Source organism: Strix aluco, chromosome 1, assembly GCF_031877795.1.
Source record: "Strix aluco isolate bStrAlu1 chromosome 1, bStrAlu1.hap1, whole genome shotgun sequence".
Taxonomy (NCBI): domain Eukaryota; kingdom Metazoa; phylum Chordata; class Aves; order Strigiformes; family Strigidae; genus Strix; species Strix aluco.
The window spans coordinates 113,747,793-113,775,722 of record NC_133931.1 but is presented as its reverse complement, the minus strand read 5'-3'; the positions used below and the strand labels follow the sequence as shown (position 1 = coordinate 113,775,722).

Genomic DNA, 27,930 nt, shown 5'->3' with positions numbered 1-27,930 from the left:
TTAGTGAGGCTAGTTTTAAAGTAAGATACATGTTTTGAATTCTTATCTTAGTCTGACTGCTGACTGAAAAACATGAAACTTCGTTAGAATGAATGAAATCTGTATCATGTTCCTTACATACAAAGAAGGTGCCCAGCTGTGGCCTGAAACAAATGCAATACAAAAAAGATAGAAATGACAAATCTACATTTGTCTATAAAATAAATCATCTATTAGCTTAAAGTATTTTTGCTGGTTTTGTGGCACTGTGAGTTTTTGACAGGAGGATGAGTGGATTACAGATGTTTTTAGTTAAAAAATATTTTAAAGGGAGAAAAAAAAGATTATTTTTATTTGTCCCATTCAATAGTAATTTTTTCCCCACTTCTGTTCAAAATTATAAATAAGCCTATTCTGTGCAAACCCTAGATTCATTTCTCTAAATAATTCTAAGCTGGTTTTAAAAGTTGTTTTAATTATGTTGCAAAATGAAAAAAAAGGAAGAAAAATCTTATTTGTTTCTCTATAGGCAAGCTATTCTTAAAAGAGAAGACAACATCATTATCCATGAATGGGAAACCTTTTTATTTGATATGTAATTAAAAAAAAATAATCCTTGAATTGAATGTATCATCTCATCTTTGCACAGTTTAGACAAAGGCCTTTTTTGTTTACAGAATTTACATGTCAATACAGTTGCTTATAAATATTTCTGTGAAATAAACATAACCCTTCACAAAAAGAGCAGTTTACTCTTCATTCAGTAATTTTATATGCTAGCAAAAAGACAATGAAAGTTGTATGCAAATATAACATCAATGTACAGCATAATAATAACAGTTTTTAGTGATTATGCTGCTTGGTATTAATTCATAGGAGCCTTTTTATTCAGCCATGGGCTGTGTTTGGAACAGAGATACGCCAGACCAGAACATCATTGCTTGTTCTGCTGTTTGTGGGAGACATCTACAAATCCTTTAGTTGAGGATGCATTGGATTCCTGTATCCTACCCTGTAGCTAGTCTGAATTATTAAGTGATCGTTCTGGTAGTGAAGATACACAGTTTTCCGCTGTTCCTGCTGTACCTGTGCTCTGTGAGTGTACAGTCTGCGGCAGGAGTTGGACTTCCCTCCTACCTCCAAAAAAAACCCCCAGGAAAGTAAAGGGGGGAAAGAAGCGGGGGGGGGGGGAGAAAGAATTAAAAAAATAAGGAAGAGAAAAATAAAAGGAAGAGAAAAAGGAAAGAAAAAGGAAAAGAGAAGAAAATGAAGAGAAAAAGGAAAGAAAAAGGAGAGGGAAAAAGGAAGAAAGAAAGGAAAGAAGGAAAAATTAAAGGAAAGAAAGAAAAAGGGAGAAGGAAGAAAATAAAGTCATGCACGTTTGTAACAGATCTTTTATAAATATGCTTTTGGAGGGACGATTTCTCCATCTGAAATGTTTCTGGAAGAACAGATTTGGGTTAGGTTTTTCCTGTCTCTTACTCATTACTGTTATTCAGCTGCAACTTTTATGATTGTTTCAGCAATGCAGCAGTTTAGTAGCTTTTGCTACATGGCAAACTGTGAAAAGTAAGAGGGCTGAGAACACAAACAGGTTTCAGTGCATGAGACTTTAGTAGGTCCATACTGCTTTAGTATTAAATATCAGACCCCAAATAGCTGCGTGTTCTGCAAGCATCATTCAGTGTTCCCTTTGTGGATCTAAAAGTTTGACAGAAAAGCAGCTGATCACGGTACCAGGAACGAGGAGAGATTTTGTGGAAGACCCGAATTGAAATCGCTGGAAATTCTTTAATATTTCATGGACGCCTGCAAAATATGGTGCCAGTTTATTCAGGGATTTGAAAGCAGCTGCAGAGTAAAAGTGTCTAATGAAAATGAAATAAATTTCCTGTGAATGGAATAAATTTTGATTGTGTGTCTGAGTGCAGTAATTATACATGTCACGCAGTAATTAGGCAGTCACAATGTGGCCACGGTGTCTTTCTTTGTCTGCAGATGGTCTGGGAGAACGGCTGTGTCGTTATTGTCATGCTGACACCCCTCGCAGAAAACGGAGTCAAACAGTGCTACCACTATTGGCCAGACGAAGGGTCAAACCTCTACCACATCTATGAGGTACCTAAACAAAGTATCTGGTTGTAAACGTGACAGTAAGTGTGTGGCTTGATTTCATAGGGGGCAAAATGGTGTTTAAGCTGATCTAACCTGGAGGTTTTGCTCAGGGCTCTTACTCTTCATGTGCCTTCGACTAGTTTTAGATTTGCAAAAAAATCAAGTGCAGTTTTAATAGCAAGGTAGTTTCTGCTGAATAAAATCTAGTAAATAATGAGCCAAGCACTACAATGAAAAAGGGCAATTTTGTTTTTCAAGCGGTTTTGCAAGTGGTTGAAATGTGAAACTGTGTCTTTATATTTTATAGGAAAATAGTATTTTTAGAACTAGTGGATTTTGCCTTAGGAAAACCATATGTATATCTTCGTAGAAAAGCCTCTATATAGCTAATTAATGCTATCTATTTTTACCTTTTGCTTCAGCCACAACAATAAATATATATTTGTAGTTTTTGCTTTACATTTCTAGCTCAAAATATCGTATCCCCCGTTTTGTCAAACCATACCACTGGCAGTGTTTGTCAGATTTTTCCAGTTGTTCAGCTGAGTAGAGGAAGAAAATAATACCACAATGCCAAATACAAAGAATAGGGAAATACAAAGAAATATTGTTATTTAAACTAAAATGTGAACAAACTCATTTTCTGAAAAGATGAACTCTGCAAATAAGCTGCATTTTTTTAATGCTTATGTTTCTACATAGCAGAAGAAACTGACTTTTCACTTCTCATGTGAATTCAACTCAGGTTTGTCTTTTGTAGTCACGTAACGATAAAAAGTTTCAATTTAGTGATTTTTTTCTTTTGCACTAAAACTGTCAAGAATTTTTTTTACGTTTTCAATAAAATAGCAGTGGCAGCTAACCCCTTCCTGACAACTACACTGACTGCTAAATTAAAAAAAAAAAATTCCCAGCAATGGCCACTTTTCTAATAAAAATAAAACTCATGCAATTCCTTCATCCCAGATGTCTTACACCTGCAGTCCTGAAGATGTGGCTTGCAACTGAAATTGCTGATCTCTGTTTGTTCCTTCCTGTGGGGTGTAGGTAAACCTTGTCTCTGAGCACATCTGGTGTGAGGATTTCCTCGTGAGGAGCTTCTACCTGAAGAACCTGCAGACAAATGAGACCCGCACAGTGACACAGTTCCACTTCCTCAGCTGGAACGATCAGAGGGTTCCTGCTTCCACAAGATCACTTCTGGATTTCCGCAGGTAAAGCACAAAGTATGACAGGTTGTTTAAGATGATACAGAACTGAGGAACTAAACTAATCCTTTTAATTGTCCTTTAAATATTTCTGGTTTGAAAGGGGGTTCCTCAGCCTGTGATGCCACAATGCTAAACTAACACAAAAATCTGCAGTAGGTTGATGTTTAGTGTTGCCTCACACGTAGATGTTGCCTGGTTTTGAGACATACTCATTTCCCATTTAGAGATCGATACCTTTCCTCCCTTTGTACAGCTCTTCAGTGCTTCTGTATTTCTTTGTTTTCCAAGTATTTATCCATTCTGCAACTTCCAGGCATTTTGTTTGGCTCCCCTATGATCCTTACTGCAAGAATCTCACAAATAAATCATGTAGTATGAGCACGGTTGGAAAAAAAAAAAATCGCAATGGAGACGTATGGCAATAACAGCATTCCTCTGGGAGCGTTTGCTCATAAGGATCAAACAGTGAGGTCTTTAGACCTTCTTTGGCTACAGGAAGGTGGGAATTTGAGAAAGCAGATGAAAATGTTGACAAAGCACGCCCTCTGGAATTTTAAAGAAAGTAAACATGACTTTAAAATACAAATATACAAAGGCAAAACCTGTGAAAGTCCTTGCCACCTTCTCTAATGTTTGCTGTGTCTATCTAAATTTTAATTTCAAAATTAAAGCCATGCATGATAAATACTGGAGTGAAATAATCTTCATTTGATTGCAAACCGTGCCCAGTGCATCATGTGTAGGTGTTAGCATGTATCAGCTAATCCACAGTGATGCGCTTACGATTAATGAAAAGAATCTCCGGGAGGTTTGGGGAGTTGGTTCTCAATTCACAAGTGGCTTGTGGGATCGCGTGTTTCCCTCTCTGTGCCACCATATTATCTACAACCCCCCCAAAGTGATTATAAGGGGCTCAGTGCTCAAAAGGTCCAAACTTGTTTCTTCCAATAAGTGCTGGGAGCTCTGACTGATGCCAGTCGGAATTACGCATCTGCACCTGAGGGGAGAAGCTGGCTTATATCCAACGGGAGCTGGTTGCACAGTTGTCTGTTGGCAAGATTTGACCCTCAAAAATTTAGGACTAAATGCCACCCTACATCCATCAGTATTCTTTAAGGCTTTTCAAAGCAGGGAGTCATCTAACACGGTGCAGGTCAAGTGACAGAGTACAGCTGTACTGAGTCACTAGGAGCTATGGCTAGGTAAGAATATAAGGATATGCTACAGACTCGCAATGCAAAAGCAGTAGTGGAGGAAGGAAGCACAGCCGTAGGAGTTGAAATTGTAATTGAATTTTCAAGGTTTTCTTCTCTGGGTTCAAACTTTAATGTGTTTTTTATAGGTTGTTTTCCCTTTACTTGTGGTACCAAGGAAGTTGCCTGTAGTGAATTTCTGTAGTGAAAATTCTGAATTGGTTCCATTAAGCCATGCGAGGCTGCAGCACGGAGCCAACACAGCATCCGATTTTGCTCCTTTGGAAGTTAGTGGGAAATCTGCTAGCAATTCTAACTAGACTGTAAATGAGCCTATACAGCCAGGACATCTGAAGTTTGGAGCACCTCGACTCCGACTTGCTTCAGTAAGAATTGAGGTCCCTGCATGAACTGCAGGATTAGATCTACAGTAAGTCACAGTTCACATCACCAAGAAAGCACTTCTTAGAGTGACACTGTGTAAGGGTTAAATAGCCATGTTGAAGAACTGTTGTGCAATACTTTGAAAAAGAAAAATTATAACTAGATGAGAAAAGTAGTGGAGCTGCCATTCTTTGTATTTAAAGCCAATATGGGAATGAACCTGTTAAGATTTAATTGAATTCTGAGTGTTCATTTCATATGTATTCACAGTCCAGTGTAGGGTACTGTAATCATTTGCTACGTGCAGATTTTGTACAATGAACTCATAATACTGAATGCATAGTAAAATTCCGCCTGAAAAGGAATTTTGGCATGCACAATAGCTGGTCTATGAATCTCAGTTTTCTTGGTCATCTGATGTTGCTGGTTTTTTAATGACAAAAAAACTAATGAACTATTGCTAAAATAATGTCTTTGGAATTCATTTATACAATACATGTTTTGCACCTGAAGCTTCCTGTTTAAAGTACAAACTCTGCTGGATTATGACAGCTGAGTCATAAAGCCCCCAGAATAAATGTCTGACGGTGCTACCATACTCGTAGTAGGGTAGTGCTAGGAGGGGGCTGCTCTCATTTCTTTTAATCTATCTGGTTTTATGTGCATTCAGTGTGTTTGTATATATATATATGGATATGTGTGTATATTTATATATTCACATACATATATGAAATTAAGCATATACATAACCAACCCTCTATTTTTTATAATTCATCACCAAGAAAAATTGGATTCCCAAAATTACCTTGCCCAGAGTCTGTGGAAATATGGACCTTAAAATTTTTATTGAAGTAAATTTTGCAAGTCTCTTTGAAAACTTAAAGCTTACATTTCTCGTTATTATGTATCAGAAAGTGTTTTAGATGATTTTGCATTTAGCAGATACATTAAACCTTGCAGAATAATCTATCATACTTTCACAATGTAGGTATAAATTGCCAATAAGAGATTATTCTATATATTTAAAAATTCTGTGCAAAAGACAGTCCCTGAGAGGTGAGGCTACTACAGAAACCACTGGTCAGTTTTAAATGCTTCTGGAGTCCTAATTTCATTTTGAACAATAGACCAATCATTATTGCTCTGGACTAGCTTGTTAGTCATGCACTGATATGTGTAATTAAATATTTCTTGAGCCCAGAGGGAGCACATTTACACTTTAAAGAGGGACTGCTAAGCTAAAAGATAATTAGCATCACATGTGAGGGCTTTGCTTAAAATATATATCTATTATGCTATCACTTCTCGCTGTGTGCAATGGCATTTACTAACACTGCTCACTTTAAAAATGGACAAATTCTTATTTTGCCAGCTAATTAGCGGTTGCCAGTGTCATTTTTGTGATGTTGCAGCTAGTAATATGAGCCCAGTTGCATAGTCACAAAAGTGATCATTGGAAACTGTGACTCTGCTGCAGGGACAATGTGGGAAACCCCTTTTCTGAGCCTCTAACGACCTCTGACCTTTGCTTGCTGATGGTTTGCATGATGTTTTCTTTTTCACTCAATGAGCCAAGGGTTGGTTTGTATTACTAATCATTCTTTCTAAGTTAATTCTTCCTGTATATGTATATATATATAATATATATTTTCTTCAACATTCAAGAACTTTGCTTACTGATGAATTTTCAGCTCACTCTCATTAGCCAGAACTAAGAATGAAATGAGATGTTGCTGCACTTCTAAATATTTTCATAAACTATATATAGACAAAGCTTTGAACCAGCTGGATTGAATCCCTTTGTTTTAATGTGTTTTCTGAAATGTGTGATAATGAAAATGTTTGAAACGCCTTCAATAAAACTGACAAACATAAGGTGTCTTTCCCTAACATGTGTCTCTGGCTGTCTGATTTACTGAGAGGTCTGATTTACTGATAGGTTTAGATCGAGGTTGTTACTGAAATTATATTCGGACTTTGGTAAATGGCTAGTTACAACATGCAAATATATTAGTGGTGCCATACAAGGAACAAAAGACCCACACAAGCAGAGGGGAAAAAAAAAAAAAAAAAACAAACAAAAAAACGGTAAATAACCCTCTGTAGTGATTAGCTTTTATTTCATACTTTAAATGCAGAAACTACTCTTTACTAACGCACATGATGGGGGGTGGGGGGAGGATGACCATCTGCACATAGGGGAATGTGGACTGTATCAGATGTTGTTACAGACATTTCAAATATAATTTACTGAACAATCAAAAAAATAAATATCAGGGTTTATATTGTATAGAAGGAGTAGAGCCTCAGATATGACCGTCAAGAATTGAATGGTTCATTCATGTGAAAACTCTTACTGCAGCTTACGTCATTGAAGTTTGGCTTGGTAGTGCCTGCGTATATATGCATTTATGGACATGTAAATGGTCCATTTAACTTTTAAAGTTGGGTGCTTCTCAATGAATTACCACTTATTTCATAGAACGTTGTTCTACTGCATTAATTACTTAGATCCAAGGAATATAAATAGAGACAGAAAGTCTCTGCAAATATGATTTACATCAGTAAGCAAAAGAGTAAGAATTGTGAAATATTCCTGAATTGTAATGCTTAAAGGGAATCATTACAAGGACTTAATATTGTTATCAAGTTTGGTTAAAATCTTAAATAATAAAAAGCAGAATGTGAAAACACAGTTTCCTAGGACATCACCAACATCTTGGTGGCCTGTTTGGGTTGAGTTCCAGGTATACTGACTCCCTGTTAGATTTAGAAGTTTAGGCATCTTCAGGCTATACTGTAAGCAGTGTTTAAAGATATATGCATGTTTTCACAGCACAGATGTTAGTGAATAGATGAACAGCCAAAAACTAAATGATTCAGTAGGTTAGTTATGATTTAAAATTCATAATAACATCGTACCACAGTTGCCAAATTCCAGCAGCTCACTTCAGTTTAGCAGTCAGGATCATATGTAATGCTTGCGCTGAGCTGGGGATGATTAGAGGGTCTGGGCACCCCTTGGAAGCGGCCCTATGAAACGGTTTTATAGGAGACCTCCTAGCTCCAGTAAACTCAAACATCTCATCAAGTAAATTGAATGAAAGGTTTTGATTTCTTGAAGCAATGCTTTCCCATTTTAGCCTTTATTCAGCTTGCCTTGTTAACATATGTGTGCATATTTTATGTTTTTTTGGGCCTGTAACATACTTGACATGCAAAATATATCCTAGAGCAGAAGAGAGGGTTTGGGATTTTGGTTTTTGTAAGGCAATTTAAATAGATTTAAACCAATTTTGTGGGCTCTATTCTTAGACTGAGTATCTTGGTTTGCTTCAGCACTAGTTAATTCCTTCACTGAGTTTACATATCAGCAGACCTGCTCTGTAGCTGTACTTTTATTGATTGACTTCACATATATTCTATTGGCACTGAGAATGTTTAACCAGGAAGCTGTAGAAGACAATAATGTGTAAATATTAAAAGATATAAGACTTCTGCACTAGAACTAAAGCAGGAAAGCTTACTGATCATCTTAGTTATTTTAACCACAATAGATTACATTTTAGAATTGTGAGAAGCTTTTCAGGAGATTTGGTATTTGCCTTTCTGGGGAGAACTGGTTTTACAAATCAGCACACATTGTACAAAGTATACTGAAATAGCCACTTTTAATTCTGGATTCAGTTTGATGCCCCTTGATATTTCTTTGAGCAAGCTCATGAACTCAAAGTTGGCTTTAAAATTAAAGCATCTCAGGATAATCATAGTTTTGGAGCTAAGACATGAGACATTTGAGAAAGGAGATCATGCCTAGCCAACAGTGATAATGGGATGTTTTCTGGGATTTCTACAGCAGCAAAGCAGAAGCAAACTTTAAACAAGATTATGTATGTAACAACTGCTTGTTATATTAGGAAATTATCAACCTGACCATTTCTTAAAAGACTGCAATATTTCTTTTTCTTATTGCTTATTTTTGACAGTTGGCTAAAGAAACAGTATGTAATATGCTTAATTAATTTTTTGTGTCTGTTTTATTTCAGAAAAGTAAACAAGTGCTACAGGGGTCGCTCTTGTCCAGTAGTTGTTCATTGCAGGCAAGTACAATTTCTAAAATAGCTTCAGAAAGATTTGTGTGTGTAAAAATTTAATATAAACAAAATGGGGAAATGAAAGCTTTAGATGAATCACTAAACAGATAGTGAGGTAGGCTGAAGGTATTAAATATAATTAAACTGGTTTTTAATGCTAATTAATACTTAGGATCTGTTTTCATAATAAAATTATCCTTTCCTATGATTTTGTAGTTGTTGTGCCACGACTTAACAATGTATGGCTACCGTTTCCATTATAAGTAGCACTTCAATTTCATAAATCTTCAAAGTGATAGTGGTTCCTCCCAATTTAGTCTTCTTTATTTTATTAACACTCAGTTATGTTTTATTTTTTCTTTCCCTGCTTTTTGTGATGATGGTAAGAAGAGGGCAATGTCAGGGAGTGAAAACCTACCCAGAGATTGAGTAATCCTTTAAACACGAATTATATTTAGTCCTGACAGTCCGACAGATGGACAGAAAAGCTATCGTGCAGGTCAATGGAAAACTTTACCATAATAACGTTAATGTTTGGGTTTGCCATTGAAGGTTCTAAGATATAAGAAGAACATTGCACTTATTTATCAAAGATATTCTCATAGATAAGGAAGACAGAAAAACAGCCCTGCTAAGAGGCAGGTGGCTTGACATGTGGCACTCCACTTTGGGTGGGAGTGAGGAGGGAGGGGTTGTGTTTCTCACATGTGGCTCAGCAGAGTCCCCTTCCACTGGATGCGAGCAGGCCCTCTGCAGAGGTGAATGCTCTGGAGGAGACTTGTTTGCATTGCTGTTTTGTAAGCCTGAGAAAAGAAATATTTGATGCAGAATGAAGAGCCTTCAAGTTTTTTGCCCTTTGCTTACTGTGATGGATGGAGATCCATTGGCTCAGTAGTTTTTGTTTTTATTGGGCCTGATCACTGCCTTGTCTCTCATTATTCAGCTTAACTAATAAGATTGTGTCTTTGTTCCCTTCATAGACATAGAAAAAAAAATTATTACCATTACCTCCTTTTCTAGTAACTGAAAGAAAAAAAACTGTGTCTACGGAGACTTAACAAAAATTGAGTTTCATAGCCTGCCTGTAAACAGAATGTAATAACGTGCTTCACGCTGTTCTATTATTTTTCCTTTCATTAATTCTTGTACACAAATTGAGCTATCAATAAAAATAATGGCTTAATTAATAAAACTACATACCAGTCTAATTGGTCACACATGCACCTTTGTAAAAATTTTGGGGAGGGAAAGAAGAAAAGCTTTTACTTAAAGTCTTAATTATGTTTGCTAACAGCAGCTCTAAAAGAGCATCACGCTGGCAATTACACGTTGCTCTCTGAAAGGGACACAAGCTGCATTCAGATTAGGGAGCTTTCTACCTCCTAAGGCTTGGTCTTACATCTCTGAGGAATAGACAAAAGTTAAAGCTGTTTCTCAGGAATTGCATGATAATATTTTTTCTAGACATTGCAACTAAGGAGGAATTAAAGGGAAAGGTAAAAAGAAAAAACAAGCCACTCATGACGTATAGTGAAGAAAGTTTACAGTCCCTCAGTAATCAAATATTTTGGTTCTCTAACAGGTCTCTGTATGCATTCCCTCTGACCACTGTGTTCAAATGCTATCTGCAACATTTTGGGACTGTTCTGGATAATTTTCTGGTCTAGCTTATTCTTGATCTCATATACAAGTGACTATAAATTCGTTATACATACACTTTTTGAACAGGAATGGTATCTTGGTTTAGGGTTAGTGATTCTTCCACTGTTGTTTAAAATGCTTTTCTTGCATAAACACAACGTGGCTTAAAAAATCAAAACAAAGGCCTGTTATCCATTCAGGCTAATAGTTAATCTTCCATGAACAGCTTGTGTTAATTCAGTGCAAGCTTCCTCTCTCAGTACCCTACCTTAGCCCTTCGTTCTTTCCTCTCCCCCCATGTGTAACAGCAGAAAATTAAGGGCAGGTACCTTTGTGTTGAGTCTAGATGCACATTGATGGGCTTCATTTTTTCTTTTTCCCTTTCTGTTGGCAGCGATGGTGCGGGAAGAAGTGGAACCTACATTCTAATTGACATGGTTCTCAATAAAATGGCCAAAGGTGAGAATCAAAAGGCTTGTTACTTCCTTGGTACTGAAAGTGTGCTTGTGTTACCATGACAACGTGGGGAGCAATATTCACAGAAAATCTGAGAATAAATTAAAGGCAAATGGTACTCTTTCCTGAACGTTTTTAAGTTTTATTTTCATAGCAATTTCAAACAACAGACACAAACATAAATGCTTTGTGACTGAGCAGGTGGTTTTGTGCTGTTGAGAAGTATTTGAATTTTTAAATTTATCATTTAAAATACTTATTACAGATTTTTAAAGAAGATACCTTGGAGCTGCACAATCCTTACTTAGTGGTTACGTGAGTTAGGTCCTGAGCTGCTTCATGACTGTTGCCAATTCCTCTGTCACCTACCCAGCCATGATGGTCAAACGCGATTACTTTGCTTTTTGTAGCTGCCTATTGCCACCAAAGTGCCTTGAAGAGATGGCACCAGACAGGGCCTCATGTGCTGCACAGATTTGTCTCTTAGGAGGAAAATGACTGTAGTGAACAGGACAGAGGACTGAGAATAAATCAACTAATGCTCTGTTCCCAGTTCTGCCACTATCGGCTCAATATTGAACAATTTTATTTAACTTTTCTGTTCCTTAGTTTATCTGTGAGATGTAATTTTATGAAGTGGGAAATCATCTGTCAAGATAAATATATACTGTTGTTTGTTTAAAATGAAGTCTATAGATTCTCTAGAGATTCGGACCATTCCTTTACTTTTTATTGACTGGTGAGTGTTTCATGGTGGGAAGTACTTGAGATACCCTGAAATAATCTTTGTATGTTAGAACTAAACCACATTTTTAATACTAATACTGTCTTCAAAAGGAAGGAGGGTAAAAGTGGGCATGTAAACCTGACCATATGTTAAAAAGGCATAATGGTCAACTTTATTTATATATTGTACCCCTTCCTTATGCCTTTGGCTATATTTGTGTCACAGTTTCATAGAACTGCATTTTAAGAGGAAGAGAAGTCTCGTGAGGTTAAAAATAAATAAAAAATAGTCGTTTGCCTTTCTTAATGCTTAACCTGAGTTCTTAAGCCACCTTAATCTGACATTATACACATATGAGTATTTAAAGAAAAAGGATTAATTATAAAAACATATATTAATTTATATAGAGAAACAATATTTAGTTCTTTGAGTTCTAATCACTTTACAGTTGTTCTAAATCTTCTAACAGACATATTTTTATATGTAGTTTAAAAATACACTAACAGAGACATATTTTTATATGTAGTTTAAAAATGACATGCTTTGCAGTCATCTGCTATTGCATCCTGCAAATGCCAGTTCTGTGGGACATAGTGGCATCCTGTCCCTTTAGAAATTTAGAGTTTAGCATTTTTTCCTCTCTAAATTCTGTTAACATGTCTCGTCAAACGTGGACTGAATTTTCTGGCCGTGAGCATCATGTGAAATTTGCTGCTGATGTTAAAAGAAATTGTGTGTTTGCCTTCTCCTGAGCACTGTACTGAAAATAAATTTTTCAGTGGGATGAGATTAGTCTTTCATGCTAGTTGGAAAATAGGTTTTCACTCTGTGAAGGAATATGGAGATATTTCCAATGCTTGTTATGTGCCACGTGACAACCTAGTCTTTAAAAATAGAAGCAATGGTATGTCATAAAATTAATGTAGACCTTTGTTAGGTATTTGTTCAGCTCATTTCAGTCATCAGCAATGAGAAGCCATAATGAAAACTAGATTTAAAGTATATGCAGTTTACTTGCATAAAGAAGTAAATGAGAAGTATTTTCTAGCTTGGGGCTTTCAGCCACTTAAGGGAGGGTTGACTTTGTTGTAAAAGCACTGAAGAATGCCATTTATTGACTCCATTGTACCATGTAATGTCAAATTCCATTTTAAGTGTGGGCTTAGCACTTCACAATACCAGACAAGTCATGTGAAACTGGCCAGAGAAAGGCGTCACAGGGCTTTTTGGAGATCGGTCACCCCCATTTTGTTCTTGACCTGCTCCCCTCTGCCCATGGGGGTGTGCGACGCGAAATCCCCTGACCTGGTGCTTTGGCTGGGGTTTAAATGAAAGATCAAAGGGCAGAGCGGGCATCTCAGCCCTGCTGAGGTGGGCCTTTCCCAGGCTGTCACACTGTGCGGCCGCCAAAGGTTTTGTTCGGGCGGGAACCGAGGCCCAGCCTGTGCGGCCGGGGCCCTCTTTGTCTGGCCTGAGAAGCTGGAGGCCCAGGTTGAGGATCCAATGTTCATCAAATGATCAAAGGCCTGAAGCCCTGGACATGAAATCTTTCTTTCCATTTCCTTTTCTTAGAGAATGAATTGCACGAGTGGCAAAGAATGCCCTTTCCAAAGCTTTTATGTGGAGTGCGAGGGCTAACTTCAGAGTCCTTCAGCACTAAACATAAAAATGTAAGTGCACTTTCAATCTGGGCCCAGCTGCAAGGCCAGCATCTAGTAACATTTCTTTCAAAAAGGCTTTTAAGGATTAAGGCCTTCAGACTTTCCAAAAAAAAAAAAAAAAAAAACGGACTTTTAAGAATAAACTTAGAATAATTTGAGTTTCTTGTTCCACTGTCTGGTTTATTAGAAAGTAGACAATAATGCATTTTTAAATCAAAGTAAATAGAGGAGTACTTAGTTTCGGCAGTGGGAAAGTAGAAAGCAATCAATAAATGCCTTGGCTCTTTAGTGGGGCTTTTAATAGGGTAGGTTGAGAAAAGGAGCTCCTTTTTCATGTAATGATTTACTTCCCTGCATTCTCTTAGACTGTAAATGCCTTTGTCATTTACAATTTCTTCTCCTACTGCTCATTGAATTAGGGCTAATACTTAGTCTATTAAACACGTTATAAATTCATATCTTCTACTGTCTTGCCTGTTGCCATCCCTCATATTATTTTAGATGCAGAGAACCACCAGCAAAGGAACTGTTCCTAAAGCCTAAACCAGGGAAAAAGAAATCAGGTTGGGGAGGATTTTGTGCTTGACAGCCACCATGTCAGTCTGATGGCCCCAATCCCTTCAAGAAGGCAGGAATGAAATATAAAAAAAGCAAAGCACCCTATTTTAGTGCACCTGCAGGATGGTAAAAGTCGGTACCAAGGATAGAAATGCCCCCTTGGTGTACTTGGTAGAGGGGGTTGAGCAGGTGGGAGGGCATGCAAGAGCTCACACAGAGCTCGCAGGAGCCCTCGCTTAGCGAACACCTCCCCAGCCCCCAGCTACCTCTGAGAGCCACACAGTGCCAGCCTGCGGGACTCCGTCCGGCTCTGCACAGCGTCAGGAAGGATTTCCTGTTGGGTTGGGTTTTTAATGAATTTCACTGTCCTCTGTGCAGTAAATGTAATGACTGCATCTGTGTATTCACTCCAAACAGCCACATTAAATAATCTTATTAGATACTGGAACAGTCAGAGAACAACGGTGTCTATTCAGTGCTACCATTCCTGTGTTGTGTCAGTGGAAAGTTTTAAATGCAAGTGTATCCTTTTGTTTAGTTGTTCCTGTAATTTAACACTGCTATTTATCATGTAGTTTATTACTATAATTATTTTTCTTGCTAAATTCATATGCAGAGCAGTTACAAGACCCTGAACTTAAACCCATCAAAGTAATAACAAAAACTAAATGGTGGTGAATGGGGCCTTACAGTAGAACATTTAAATACTATTTAAGGTGTTTTAACTATGATAGCTATTTAACTATGATACTATTTTTACATGGGTGTTACAACTTTAAGACAGTTACCAAGTCACCTCTCATTTCCCTGACAGACAGCTAGGACAAGGTCTAGTTTTAAGTGAGAAGTTGAGAAATGATTTATTTCAACTCTATGTGCACTTCCACGATTTAAATAAATACAGAAATGATAATGGATTGTTTTTGTAGATAACAATTCATGCTGGATTTTTGACAGAGACTGTTTTTCTGAGGCTAATTTCTGCTGAGGATTTCAGAGTTCTTGATGTATTTACAAGTTTTATCCTTTGTTACCAGGGAAGATAAACTGATTTAGATTTAGTCTACTTGATATTCCTTCCTCACCCCAAAGTCACAGTAACTGATCTGATCAAGTTTTTTCTTTTTGTGTGATCTAGAGAAAAGTTGAGGATTTTCTCATTTCTTGTCTTTCCTGCAGGCTTATTGTAGTGACTAGAAGTTTGATATATTGCAAGACATTTTTATTGTTTCTGGCACGAAAAAGAAAAGAATGAGATTATGGGTCTTCCCACTTTCATTTTTCTGAACTGAGAGGCTTGGATAGTATAGATAATAGTTTGATTTTTAGATATTAATCCAGCCAGCAGCTGCTTGGGGTTTGCTGACCATCCATTTTCTCGTGTTTGAACTAGCTGGAATGAGATGAGTCAAAGAGAAGGCGAATATGAATTTTAAAAGCCTTTTAAAGTATTGATTTCCAAATTCTAAAACCCAGCAAAAAGGTTTGATTTAGCAAAGCCAAACCAACGGTTTATTCTCTCACATTCAAAAGCTTGGATTATAATTGATGAGCACACACTCTTTGGCCAGGGCTGGCTGCAAAGGTTATCTCCCCAAGTCCTTTCCTTGCCCCTGCTACCCTATTGTCTGAGGGTCTTGTGAGTCAGCTCCTGAGCAGATGCAGTTTATACCGTGACATTTTAAAGCAAAACAAAAGATTCCTTAATTCGCCTTCTGACTCATCGTGATCAAATGATTTTGGCTAATCTGAACCCTTGCTGAGGTTTTGCTTATCTGCTGTGTGGATTTAACAATCATAATGAAGTTGTGGGGTTAGTTCCTCTCTGAAAGGATTTTATGAAAGAAAATGCTTGCCCATATTCGTGTTAAAATGGATTCAATCTGCTTATTTTTGAGTCCTTATGCAAAGTCTGAGAAAATTCTATTGTTCATTTGTGCTGATACAAGTCTAGAGCAGACTATTTCTGACATGCTCTTGCTGAACAAGGGAATATTTCTTCAGCCCAGGATCCAGTTTCTCCCATGAAAATAAAACAACATACTACGTGACATGCTGAGAGAATATATAGCGTAAAAGAGAGATTACTTTTTTTTTAAGTGGTATTTAATGGTAAGAGAGCAAGATTAGAAATAGGTGGTATTCTGGAGAAAACTTTACAGCAGAAAAATTCAGGACCTAAAAATCTAATTGTTTTCATATTCTAAGTTTGAATCAATCGCATTGCTGGTCTTTGAGATTTGGGTGAGATAGATTATTATCTGTAGGAAAAAGGGAAAAAATGCAGGCGGGTAAAGCAAAAAAAATTAGGTTTTGCTTTGTGCACTACTGTGCTATCCACAAGACTGCCCCAGTTCTCAGCAACAATAATGCTAACCATGTAAATCTAAAATGTTGCTATTTCAGTTTCTGAAGGAAGTTCTTAGTGTCCATGTAAACATATCATATGTTATAAGGCCGTTTTTTCAAATGAGCTGCGTTTATGTATTGTAACTTTTATGTAATGAGTTACCCTGGAAACACAATTAGGCAAATAGTGCTCATTCTTGCAGCCTTTCCCAGCAGATAATTAATCACAATGAGAGCTGGGCCCCCAGCTACATGCAAAAGTGTATAGGGAATGTATAGGACAGTTTTTCACGGTCCAGCCTGTGATGCTCAGCAAACTCACTATTTAGAACAAGCTGTTTAAAACTGTGTTTATTTTCTTTGCAAGACACATTTTAACATATAAAGCTTTAAAGCTTTTGACCCATTATTGACACTCTATAGTCATCAATTAATAGTTCATAAAATGAAGATTGAAATGTAGCATGTTCTACAAGCTTCTGTTCTGAAATGAATTAGTGACCACAGGGAGGGTGGTGTTGGTTAATGTTTCTTAGTGTGTGTTGTATGGACTGCATTTCTAGATGGTATATATGGTATATAGAGATTTCAAACAAAAAGCAAACAAGTTACTGATGTAATTTCATTGGCTTTTTTCTTTTTTATATAGTTTAATGGTCAGGGATTACAGGAGCCATATTTCTTGAGTAATTTGCTGTTTTGGTGATTTTACTGGAAAAGAATTGGGACTAGGAAAGTGTGGTAGAAAGCAATCCTAATTATTCAGGGTTTGGGGCAAATGAATTGTGAAGAAAGACTGATCAGACATGGGCTATTCCTTGGGAAAGGGAGCACGAAGGGGGGTCCCCATAGAGCGTTAGAAGACCCTGAAAGGAATGTATTGATGTCAGTAAGCAGCTTGAGATAGTGACTAATTTGAAAACAAGAGGTCATTGACTGAAACTAAGGAGGAGACAAGCAGATAAGGAATTTGGATGGCATTTTTTCACACAATAGGTAGGTTAGAATATGGAAAAGTGAAAAAGCTGGTCATAGAAGTACTGTGCTATCAGTTTGAGAAGCAGCTGGGCAAATGTTTGGAAAAGGAGGTTTATACACAGAGTGAAGAACTACTTTTTTTGTAGCTAATCTCATGCAGCAGTCCATAGAATGATTTGAAGAGAAGTGTTTTAATTGACCAGATGGTAGTCTTCTGGCTGTAAAGGGTACAATGTATATTACCTAACTAAAGTGTAATTATTCCACAACTTCTATAGCCGGACCAGTTTAGTCACTTTTAAGGATAAACTTTGTTAAAGAATGAATCCATAATAGTTGCATCTTTTATTCAGGTCACTCTATATACTGTCTTGTGAAAGCATTGCCACCTACGTGCAACGTAAAATGAAAGTGATGTAAAATGTAGTTCTTACAATTTAATAGATTCATGTGGGCGAGCTTCTGTGTCCCCTGTAAAGAAACGTCACATTTTCCAAAGGGGACTCCCAAGATTTTTTAGGACCAACTGGGGCATGTTTTCAGAAATGTCATTTTTGCAATCAGCCTCTTAACTTTGCTCATGTTTGATTCGGCATGTGGAGATAAAGTGCCTTTAAGGTAATTCACTGGTAGTTTCTGGAAGGGGTACTAAAGCAAGTAGTGTAGAACTCTATGGGAGCTGATACTGGGAAACACCTGTAAGTAGGCAGTAGCAGCACATATACAATTCTTACTATGTATACACTTCGTATTGTGTGCGTGAGTGTGCGTGTCTAAGTTGAATTTTGATGTGTTCACTTGTATTTTGTGAAGTGACCATAGGTGATTATGGGATATCTTACTCCGTATGGAATATAACTCATTAACTTCTATTTCTTGCATGTAGTAATTTAGGCATATTCCTTTTACTTTTAACTTCTGAGAAGGGTGAAGGAAATCTAGATGTAAAAGAGAAACAATTCCTATATGGTATAGAATGTGATGTGACATATTCTCGTGCACAGTGGAAGTGAGGAAGGATTGGTCCTCAAATTAACATCCCTTTGCATTCAGTTACAGTGAGTGGTTTCTGCATGGTTTTTTCTGCATTGACAAAGGATATTAGCTTAAAAGCTGACATGTCAGTAGTGAATGTCTATTCCTGCAAGACTGTTAAAATCAGTGTGAGCTTAGAAGCATGTAGCAGTTTTTAAAATACTGGGCTGTTCCTAGGTGTTTCATCTTCAGTATCACCTTCCTTTGGATTGTATACTGACTAAGCCATATCACTTACATTTATACACTTATAACATGCAGTTTTCAAGTATTAATATAAAAAGTGTGAACAATGACATTATGTTATGTATACTCTGTGTGTATGACTGTCACAATAATTTTCATTACTTCATTTTTATTACTTTAAGTAGTCACTTCTCCATTTATATGCTTGCTTTGCCTGTTGGGTTCTTTTGTTGTGCTGGTTTTGTTTTGTTTTGTTTTGTTTTGTTTTGTTTTTAACAAAGGTAGTGAAATTTTAATTTGGGTCATTGTTAGGTGTATAGAAGCAGTTACATATTTTGTCTGAAATTACAGACAGTTCACCAATTCAGGTATATGTTGGGTCTATCCCTAACTACATACACGTATGCACACTGATGATGTTCATCTCAGAGGGAGAATAAGCTTTTAATGAAAATGCCAGCCTGAATACATTTATCTTTTTTGTTATCTTTAAAAGCGTGTCCCTCACTAGGTTTTTGCTGACACTTTTCTCTTTCCGTGAAAAGCATCAAATGATCCTCCTGGCCAGTAGCAGAACTCCAGCAGCTACAGGAGCAGGCATCTGGATAACTACAAATGAAAATTGCTTTTATTTTTGTAGTTTCTATCTGTTGTTCAGCTCCCTTTCTTGACTCTAATATTTACAAGTGGTTTATTTAGTGGGCACTGGGACAATGTGTGTTGAAGGAAGAAAATACTCTGTTTCTTTGCAGCAGAGCCCTATACAAACAGCAGTTACTCTTATAACACATTTTTCACTTCTTTGGCCTTCCCTACACTGTACTGCAACTGGTTTATCTTTACATTGTGTTTCCATGTTGCTTTTTCTTTTGTCATTTCCATCAAAATTGCCCAACAACTGGGGAGGGGAGGGAGGAGGTGAAGGCAACAGACCCAAAACACAGATCTCAAACACTGTTAGATTTGGCACATTCTAGCATTTGTGAGCCCGAAATTGCAGAGCAGAAACTCAACTCTTTTCAACCCAGCTTCATTCCAGCTAACTTTAGCCATATAAAGCATCTAGCGTTAAGCATCTCGTCTAACCTAGTTGTCTAGGTCTCCTCAGTCACCAACAGAGAACGATATGCACCTCTGGAGGATAATTCTTAGGCAAATGAATTGCCCATCAGAGCTTTACTTCTCTCTCTTAGCTGTTGGGAGAGGAGATGACTAACTCCGATTCGAACTTCAAGGATGGCTGGAGTAGATGAGATGAGGCTGGGCCTTTGAGACTAAGCTAGTTAGTAAATATTACCAGTATGCCATTAAAACTAATGGTCAGTAAAGAAGTGGTGTTACACTCCCCCTAGTTATGACCCTTTCTTCTTTAATCAGATTGAGTTTGCCCCTCATATGGTGTGATTAAATGTTTCACTGCAACATTAAGTACTCAATGGGGCAAACACTTGCTGGAGCAGCTACATGAGCCATCCTTTAGAAGTTGTCAGTGGGAAGCTGGAGGCATCTAGGGCTTCAGGAGCATTGCAAATCTGTATCATATCTGTGCTACGTCCAGCTAGCTTGGGCATTGGAAGTGGCATAGCTATGACCGTGTCATAGTCCATGAGTGCTGATTTACCCTCCTAACTCCCCAGAGAACCCACTTCTGTTTCTATACACTATCACAGCCAGCAGTATAGATAGGCCTTTTTTGTGTAGTAGGCTCCTGGCAGATCTGGATCTAGTTACTGTCTGTCCTTCTTTAGGAGGTTTCTGTCCTTGGGTCTCCGCAGTTTGCTGTCTACCTCCTTGCTAAGGCAAAGCTGAACACAGAAAAGGGCTAGAAAATGTTGTACAAATCCAAGAAAGCCTATTTGTCAGAGTCCTCAAACAGGGAGGGAAGAAAGGCAACATAAAGCCACTGTACATGAGTGTGTTTTGACCATGAAGCATCACTTTTAGGCATGAGTCATGCAGTCATCACCCAAACATGAAAAACACTTGTATTCTTCCTAAACACAGACACGCTGTGATGAGACAGCTCATTGTCCTTGCTGACACTGTATTTTTGCCCTTATTTTCTTTCTCACGTGTATTTTTGCTATTTCATAATACTACAAGTGATTCTTCCACAGTCCTCCTGACAGCCTGCAAATACTGCGCCGTGCATGACTCTGAGGCTAAAAGGCTGCCGATCAGCAGCATCTTGCAAATACTAATTGGATCTTTTTCAGCTTCTAGCAAAAGCAGCAGAAAGAACTGTATTAGGAACTCTTCCTTCGAGATTTTAACAAGCCAGTTTTTAATCTGACCTAACAAGTCCCTTTGCCCTTCAAGGCCTAATTCAAAATCTATACAATATAATAAATATAAAAAGATGCATTAAGCAGGTAATATCTGACTAGAATGAAACTGAATACTTACTGCTGCAAAAAGAAAGGCACTTGACAGGTCATTTTTGTATTCCCCTTCGTACTCCATTTTTTTCTGTTGGGATAAATGCTTATTCCCACACAGATCATCATCATCTCCTTAAGGAGAAGTGGTAACAGTGCTAATAATTCCACATTTACAACCACTCAGCATGACTTCTACATCATATATTCAGCTTTGTGAACAGAAAGAGGGCTGAGAAAGGTGCAAAGGATATTGGAAAAAAATAGAGTATCTGTCTAGGTCCGCACCTCTCTAGTGTCCAAGTAGCTAGTAATCATTAATGGATTTGCCTTCATAACAACTTATTAGATAGGAAAAAAATGGTTCATTTTGTAAATGATGGTGTGAAACATAGGGTGATTTTAATGATATAACCAAAGTGGTGCAGGAAGTCAGAGTCTCAGTTTGGAACAGAATTCAAGTGTATCTAAACATAGCCCCCTAATGACCAAGCCATCCTTTAGGACTCACAGTAACAAATTTATAGCTGTTCTGCAGAGTTATAATCATATCTTTTTGAGGATATATGCCGGTACATCTGAAAGTTGTTCCCAGATAGAAAAATCCTTTTTAATTTAATATTTATGAGTTATATGTATTTGTGAAACATTCACAAAGAAAACTCTTCAGTTTGGGTTATTTAAAAAGACCCCCACACACAAATAACTGCTTTGATGAAGTATTTAAGGATCATTTTATTTTTATAAATACACAGAAAATTCAGAGCATCTAGAATCTAAAATATTCCTTTTAATACAGTGCTTTAATAAAAAATTCTGTCTCACAGAATCTACTCTGCAGTTTTCCTTAGTAATGAATAAAATAGGACTTTTGACTTTGCTTTCAATGCAAGTATGTTCAAGCCTATTACATAAAATAAAATCTCAAAGCTTACCTTAATTAAGCCAAATTTTTCATACATTTATGTAACAAACGCTGATTGTTCTTATAACTGGGAAAAAAGAACCCAGCGCGTTTTCAGGTGCACAAGCTGAACCTGAAAGCCACTTTTCAATGATACGCCTTCATTTTTTCTTCCAGCTGATATATTAAATACCCCTCTCAACAAACTTTTGTCTGTCATATTCCTGTACCATCACAGTGACAGCAATGCTACTACAGTGTGGAAGGGATTATCCTCCACAGAACGTTTCTCATGTGTCTTGTCCCCCCTGCCATGTTTAGGGGGACAAGAAGAGAGGGAAGATTTCATTATTATAGTCATAAAACTAACATTAGGTAATTCATGATGATTTTAAATATTGAGAACTGTTGCTGGTCACCTCATGGAGCCTATTTTGCAGCAGAGAAGGGTTTGGTTAGCTCATTATTTATTGCAGGAGGAAGAGGGAATTCAACTTTTACCCATGTTTTTATGACATGGTGAATACTCCACTTATGCGACTATCTAAGGGCAAACATTTTAACCCCTTGAGATCTGCTAATCAGGAGCACCAGCTGTTAAGTGCCAGTGTGCATCCTGCATTGGTGGCCTGCGGGGAGAGAAGGGGTTGCAAAGATTATGACCGTAAACTTCAGAAACCGCTTCTCTCCTTGGGGGCAAAATATCATTCAGCTCGCATCTTCTCTTGTTTTCTTTTAGTTTATCCAGTTAATGTTCCTGATGTGAGTTGTTGTGCGCTTACTGTGAATGCTTCAAGCCTTTAGGAAGATGATAGTTAATTACTGAAGTTAAAATCTGGCTTGCACTGGTGTGGAAGTGCTTTTGGAGGTATTTACTCAGCTAGCTCACTGAGCTGCTAAGGGCAGGGAGAAGGCTAGTATCTGGCTCACGGTGAATTACTGCAAATGCATGTTCTGTTTAAAAAAAAAAACACATTGCACATTGTACAGTCATTTTTCACGATACTGCTGGTACAACATTAGCTCAGTCTCACACTAAGTTACATTCCTACGTTCATTTAAAACAAGCAATGAAATCCATTGTGAAAAAGGAACGTGTCACAAACACAAGCCAAATTTATTCCCTGCCGCTTAAAATACAGTCAAAAGGTGAGAAGGCAGTTCTTTATTCTTTAAATGCTTCCTCTTTTATCCCCCTCTTTATTTTCTGAAACCAGTAGTACTGTTAAGCAGATAGATACATATTAGTGGGGAGAAAAGATAGAAAATACTGCCTTTTGGACATATTTTGTATTCCCTTTTCCAATTTTCAGTGCTCTCCAGCCTAGTATTTTTAACCCTTCCTCTAGATATTTGTTGTATGACAATGAATTGACATCTTCATCTGTTACTGTACTTCTTAGTTTAGTAGCCTGAACAAAACACATCCATGGAATCAGTGGATCAAGTTCTTCCAGCTTTCACTCTAAACCTCTGCATCAAATTTAGTTTGTATGTGGGCTTTCCAGATAAGCAATGTTTAAAATACCTTAGCAGTGTGGGGATAAATCATGCTCAGTAAGAGCATGATTTGACACTCATGTCCTTAGATGCAATATCCCTCTCTCCCAATGTCATGTAGCATACGTTGTATTTTTTTTCACCTGAAGGGCTCAAAAGCATAAATAAACTGTTATTGAATACTATAGAATGTTATGCCATACTGTTGTACTCTCAGATTAAAGGGAAAGCCTCAGCATGGCAAAGAAGATGTTGAATTTGTGTCAAATTTCAACAAAATCATGCCAAAGAGAGTTGAAAGCTCACACTGCAGTTAAAAACTGAGCTCCTCTCACCTCTGAAGGCAGGTTAGGTTCAGACATCCCTTTTTGCCTTGAAAATCTCTTCCTTTGTCCGTTTCTGTCACCGGAGAACCTTCTACATCAGTGGAAGTGAGCTGAATTTAGATAATATAACAACAATCTAGCATAAGTTTGAATACAAAAAAAACCCCACATCACAAAATGAGATTTAATAGTGGACTAGTAATATATACTTGAATTTGTTTGGTTTAGGCATAGTAAGGGAATAGATGCAAAACATGTAGCGATGGATGCGGAAGAGGAAGAGAGATTTGCTCATGTAGAGAGAAAACAAGTCGTGCTGGCTTTATCCTATGTCATTATTTCATCCTTTTTCCTGTTAATTTTCTTGTTCCAAGATACTTTTCTTCCAAAACAGCTGCCCATCTTTGCAGCACTAAGCTCTGTTGATCAGCCTCTCTAGGCACTTAGGTAGTTCCAATCACCATAGTATCAGAGGCGTTCAGAAACAGAAAAAAGGGGGTGGCAAACCAATCTCTGCCTCTGCTTCGCCTTGCATCTAACCCTGTGGCCTCTCAACAAGACATGTGATTTGGGCAAAATCATACTTTGCTCTCCTTTTCCTTTTAATTACCTATGGCTGAGGACATCAGAGTGCTTGTGGGTGACATGCTGATCACAACCTATGGGCTAGGGGACACTACTCAGTAAAAACTGATGTTTCAGGGACTTCTACTGACAAAACACTTGAAAACAAGCTTCTCATTAAGCACACTGGCCCGCTAGGACTATTCTTACGTTCCAGTGCAAGCATATGCTTTGGTGTTTTGCTAAATCAGGATTTTATAATCAGGCATTGTTCATACTATTAGGCATGTCATTCAGTTAATGATGATAAAAAAGCAAGCATCAGTTCATAGTAAATGCCTGTAATCTGCATCACAGAAATGGAGGAATTAACTCTTTCAAAGGTAAGCTCAGAAGCCCATCTGGCCATTAAAGGGTGTTATTAGGTCTTGTCATGAACCTTTTCCCTTTTTGTCTGGAGGCTAGAGTATTTTCAAATAAAGACCATCCCTCACTGGAGGGGGGACATACACATTTGCAGCCATGGGGAAGCCCACGTGCTGCTCAAGCCTGACAGCTCCACTGGGAGGATCTCCAAGTTCATCCTTGCAGCACACCTTGGAGGCCAGCTCACGACTGTGGTTAACCTCATCCTTGGATGTCGGTGTCTTAAATTTTTCTCATATCTTAATTCTGAAAGAGAGAATTCCTCTTATATTGAGACAAGATGCTACTGTGACATTTTAATTCCTGGTAATCTAATGAGGCCACAAGTAAGGCTGTAAAGTGTATGTGGTACTCACACAACTCTGCACCCATGGGCATCTGTGGTGGAACAGGAAAATCCCACCTAATTGCATGTTCTTGTGTGAGACTAAACACTGAAATGAGCTACTGTGTTACACCAGTGCTAGGGTTTACAAAGAGTGTACCGTTACTGATGCTTTCCAGATGAACTGCCACTGCAAAACCTGCAACAGACTTCAGGTATAATTGCTGTCACTGTTATCAGACTTTACAGCATATGTGAGTATGCATTGCTTTGCTTCACTGTAAGGAGGTTTGGGTTTTTTTATTTTAAAATAAAACTTCCTATTTTTCCCAAAGCTCATCCATGTAAGTTCCTGTACAATGCAGGGGGATGGTGAAGGAAGCAAAATCCATACAGTGCCCCAACCCATGGTAATTAGCAAAAGTATCTGTCAGATCCCTTTTCTAAGTTGTCACTGTTATATTTACTGAATGAATTAATTTAATTTCTGATACGGTTGAAGAACATATTTTCATTAATATGAAGAACATATTGCAAATCAATTATTCTTGTAGAGCTGATGTTTTTAAATATCTTCTCATATCTTTTATCAAAGGAAACCAAATTAAATCATTCACTATTAGTTGCTTTTCTGAATTTTTTAAAAGCTGGTGCTGAGTTATAAAGTCGAGTTGGGTAAATGAGGAGGTGCGTGACGTTTACATTGACATGAACCTAATTACACTTAGACTTAAGCCCTTAAATTACAGAGGTTGTGGAAAGAGTCGTAAGCATTGGGCTTAATCCTCCAAATCCAGTCCTGAGAATTAAACAAGTATATGTTCTAGATGTGTACAAGTTTGCTATTGCAGCAGCAATGCTTTAGGTGCATGGCCCACAAGTTAGACACCGAGACCCCTGTGAATAATTGGGGAGATTTAAATGCCTCCAGAAGGAAGTCCCAAATTGTTACAGGCTGGGCCAGGAGATTCCTAGGGCCTTGCAATAGGAAATGGTTGTCAAATTGCACATCAATAGGCCACAGTCTTCAGAGCACGTCACAGAGTATCCTTTAAAGTACAGCAGATTTCAGAATTTTAGCCAATCCCTGTCCTGAATAAACCATTTAATGATTAAAGTGTACAAAAGAGGAGAGACCTGAGGTCAGCATCTTTCTAAGCTTCACAAGCTGTGGACCCACTCTGCCCTAGGAGAATACATAGACAACCAGAGCAGTAGGGGATACGGGAGCAGAGATGGGGCAATTACTCTTAGGCTAGGATGACCCTCTGCCCATCTGCCTGATGCTTTGGCACTGTGTGATCTTCTTGAAAGATGCAGAAGGGAATAGATGCAAGAGAGCCAAATTCTGTAGCTGAACTCAGCTAGAAGGATTTCCAGCCAGGCTTCTACTCTTGAAGTTCATACAGGAGGGACCAAAATCCTGATTTCTTCTCAATCCCTTCAAAAAACATGTATCAGGTTAGACACTTAAGGAAAATGAAGAGGGTGGTCTTGAAACAAGCTGGACGAAGTTGAGGAGTAAATCAGCATTTCCCTGTCCCCTTTGGTTTTCCAGGCTCTGAGTTATTGTAAGAAAAGTGAGAAGCACAAGGACTTGCTTTGATCTCTACACTTGCACTGAGGAGGGGAGCCAGTCCCCACAGCCCTTAGGCTGTGCATGTGTATTTTCTGCATCCTGGTGCTGCCAATCACTACACAGCAGCAGTATCCAGACACCCAAAGTATAACGTAAAGACAATGCCATAGATTTGCCAGGTGAAACAGTGATCACACAGCAAGATGGTGTGGCAGGTCCTGAACAAGGAAGCCACAGTTTTTCTGGATCTCAGCTGCAGATGACAAAAGTTCACCTAAATCTTGTTTTAACAGCATAAATCTTTGTGTGGTTCAGGCCCTTAATTCAGTGCATACTCTTAGAAGTTGCAAAGGGGCACTTGGTGGCATTGCCACGATGGACACTTAGGTTCTGCAAAATATATTCTGCTCTAGGTGCAGAGGCATTTTTAAGAATTTGTTTTTCTCTGGCTTTTCTTGAATTAATGTTAATAAAAGCTGCCCCAACCTCTTATTTTTCTATATGAGCACAAAAATTGCAGCTGCCTGCCAAGTCTGCTGAGAGATGGATGTAATAATTTTCAATTGGACTGTTAGCCCAAAGGGAACCCGATAGCAAGAGATTGACAGATGCAGCATGGATTATCTTGTGCTCTGAACTCAGCCCAATTTGTGGTTTGTTGCAGGTGCTAAAGAGATTGATATTGCTGCTACCCTGGAGCACTTGAGGGACCAGAGACCAGGCATGGTCCAGACAAAGGTACTGTCAATAAATCCACTGGGATTTTAAATACATTAAAGGTCTTTCACAGTAGTTGTTTTCATGACAGAAGAGAGAGAGTATGACCTAATTTAACGCAGGTCGCTTGCTGATTACTCTGTTTGGCTCCCTACCAACTGAGGTTTATTTATGCTGAAGATTTATCTATGCTACTTTCTTTGGTGTTTACTGCTCTTTCTTGTAACATCTCCAACATCTATCTTGATTACCATATATGAAGGGCAGTCAAGACAACAATCTATAGCCTACTAAAGAAAATGTGCATTTGAAAGAATGTTCTTGCTTTCATCCTGAAATATGGATTATTTTCTTAGAGTATCTATGCTTAACTGTGCATGTAATTTTTTTTTAAAGCTCCAACTCATTAAAGAGAATCTAACTGCTGCATTTGATTTTTTTTTCTAAAAAAAAGTTCTGAATTAAAGGAAATACAGTTTTGTAGGAAATCGAGTCGGTTTTAGTATCTTTGAATGGAAGAGCTTACATTGTGCCTAAAGCCATGTCCTTTACGGATGTAGCATGGTAACTATATTTGTACCCTTTGGTGAGGTGAACATCTTGCTCTATAATTCCTGGCAGTTGTAATAGTTTGACATTTTTCC

The 27,930-nt window shown here is 37.9% G+C and overlaps 1 protein-coding gene across 2 annotated transcripts in view; it reads left to right on the top strand.

Annotated features, from left to right (window-relative positions):
- Positions 1-27,930, top strand: part of PTPRN2 (protein tyrosine phosphatase receptor type N2) — a 683,390-nt gene that overhangs the window by 645,980 nt on the left and 9,480 nt on the right. For both annotated transcript variants that reach the window (XM_074831707.1, XM_074831706.1), the window contains 5 exons: positions 1,978-2,097; positions 3,142-3,308; positions 8,929-8,982; positions 11,012-11,076; positions 27,234-27,307. In XM_074831707.1, the coding sequence (XP_074687808.1) occupies positions 1,978-2,097; positions 3,142-3,308; positions 8,929-8,982; positions 11,012-11,076; positions 27,234-27,307 (480 nt within the window). The remainder of the gene's footprint in view (positions 1-1,977; positions 2,098-3,141; positions 3,309-8,928; positions 8,983-11,011; positions 11,077-27,233; positions 27,308-27,930) is intronic.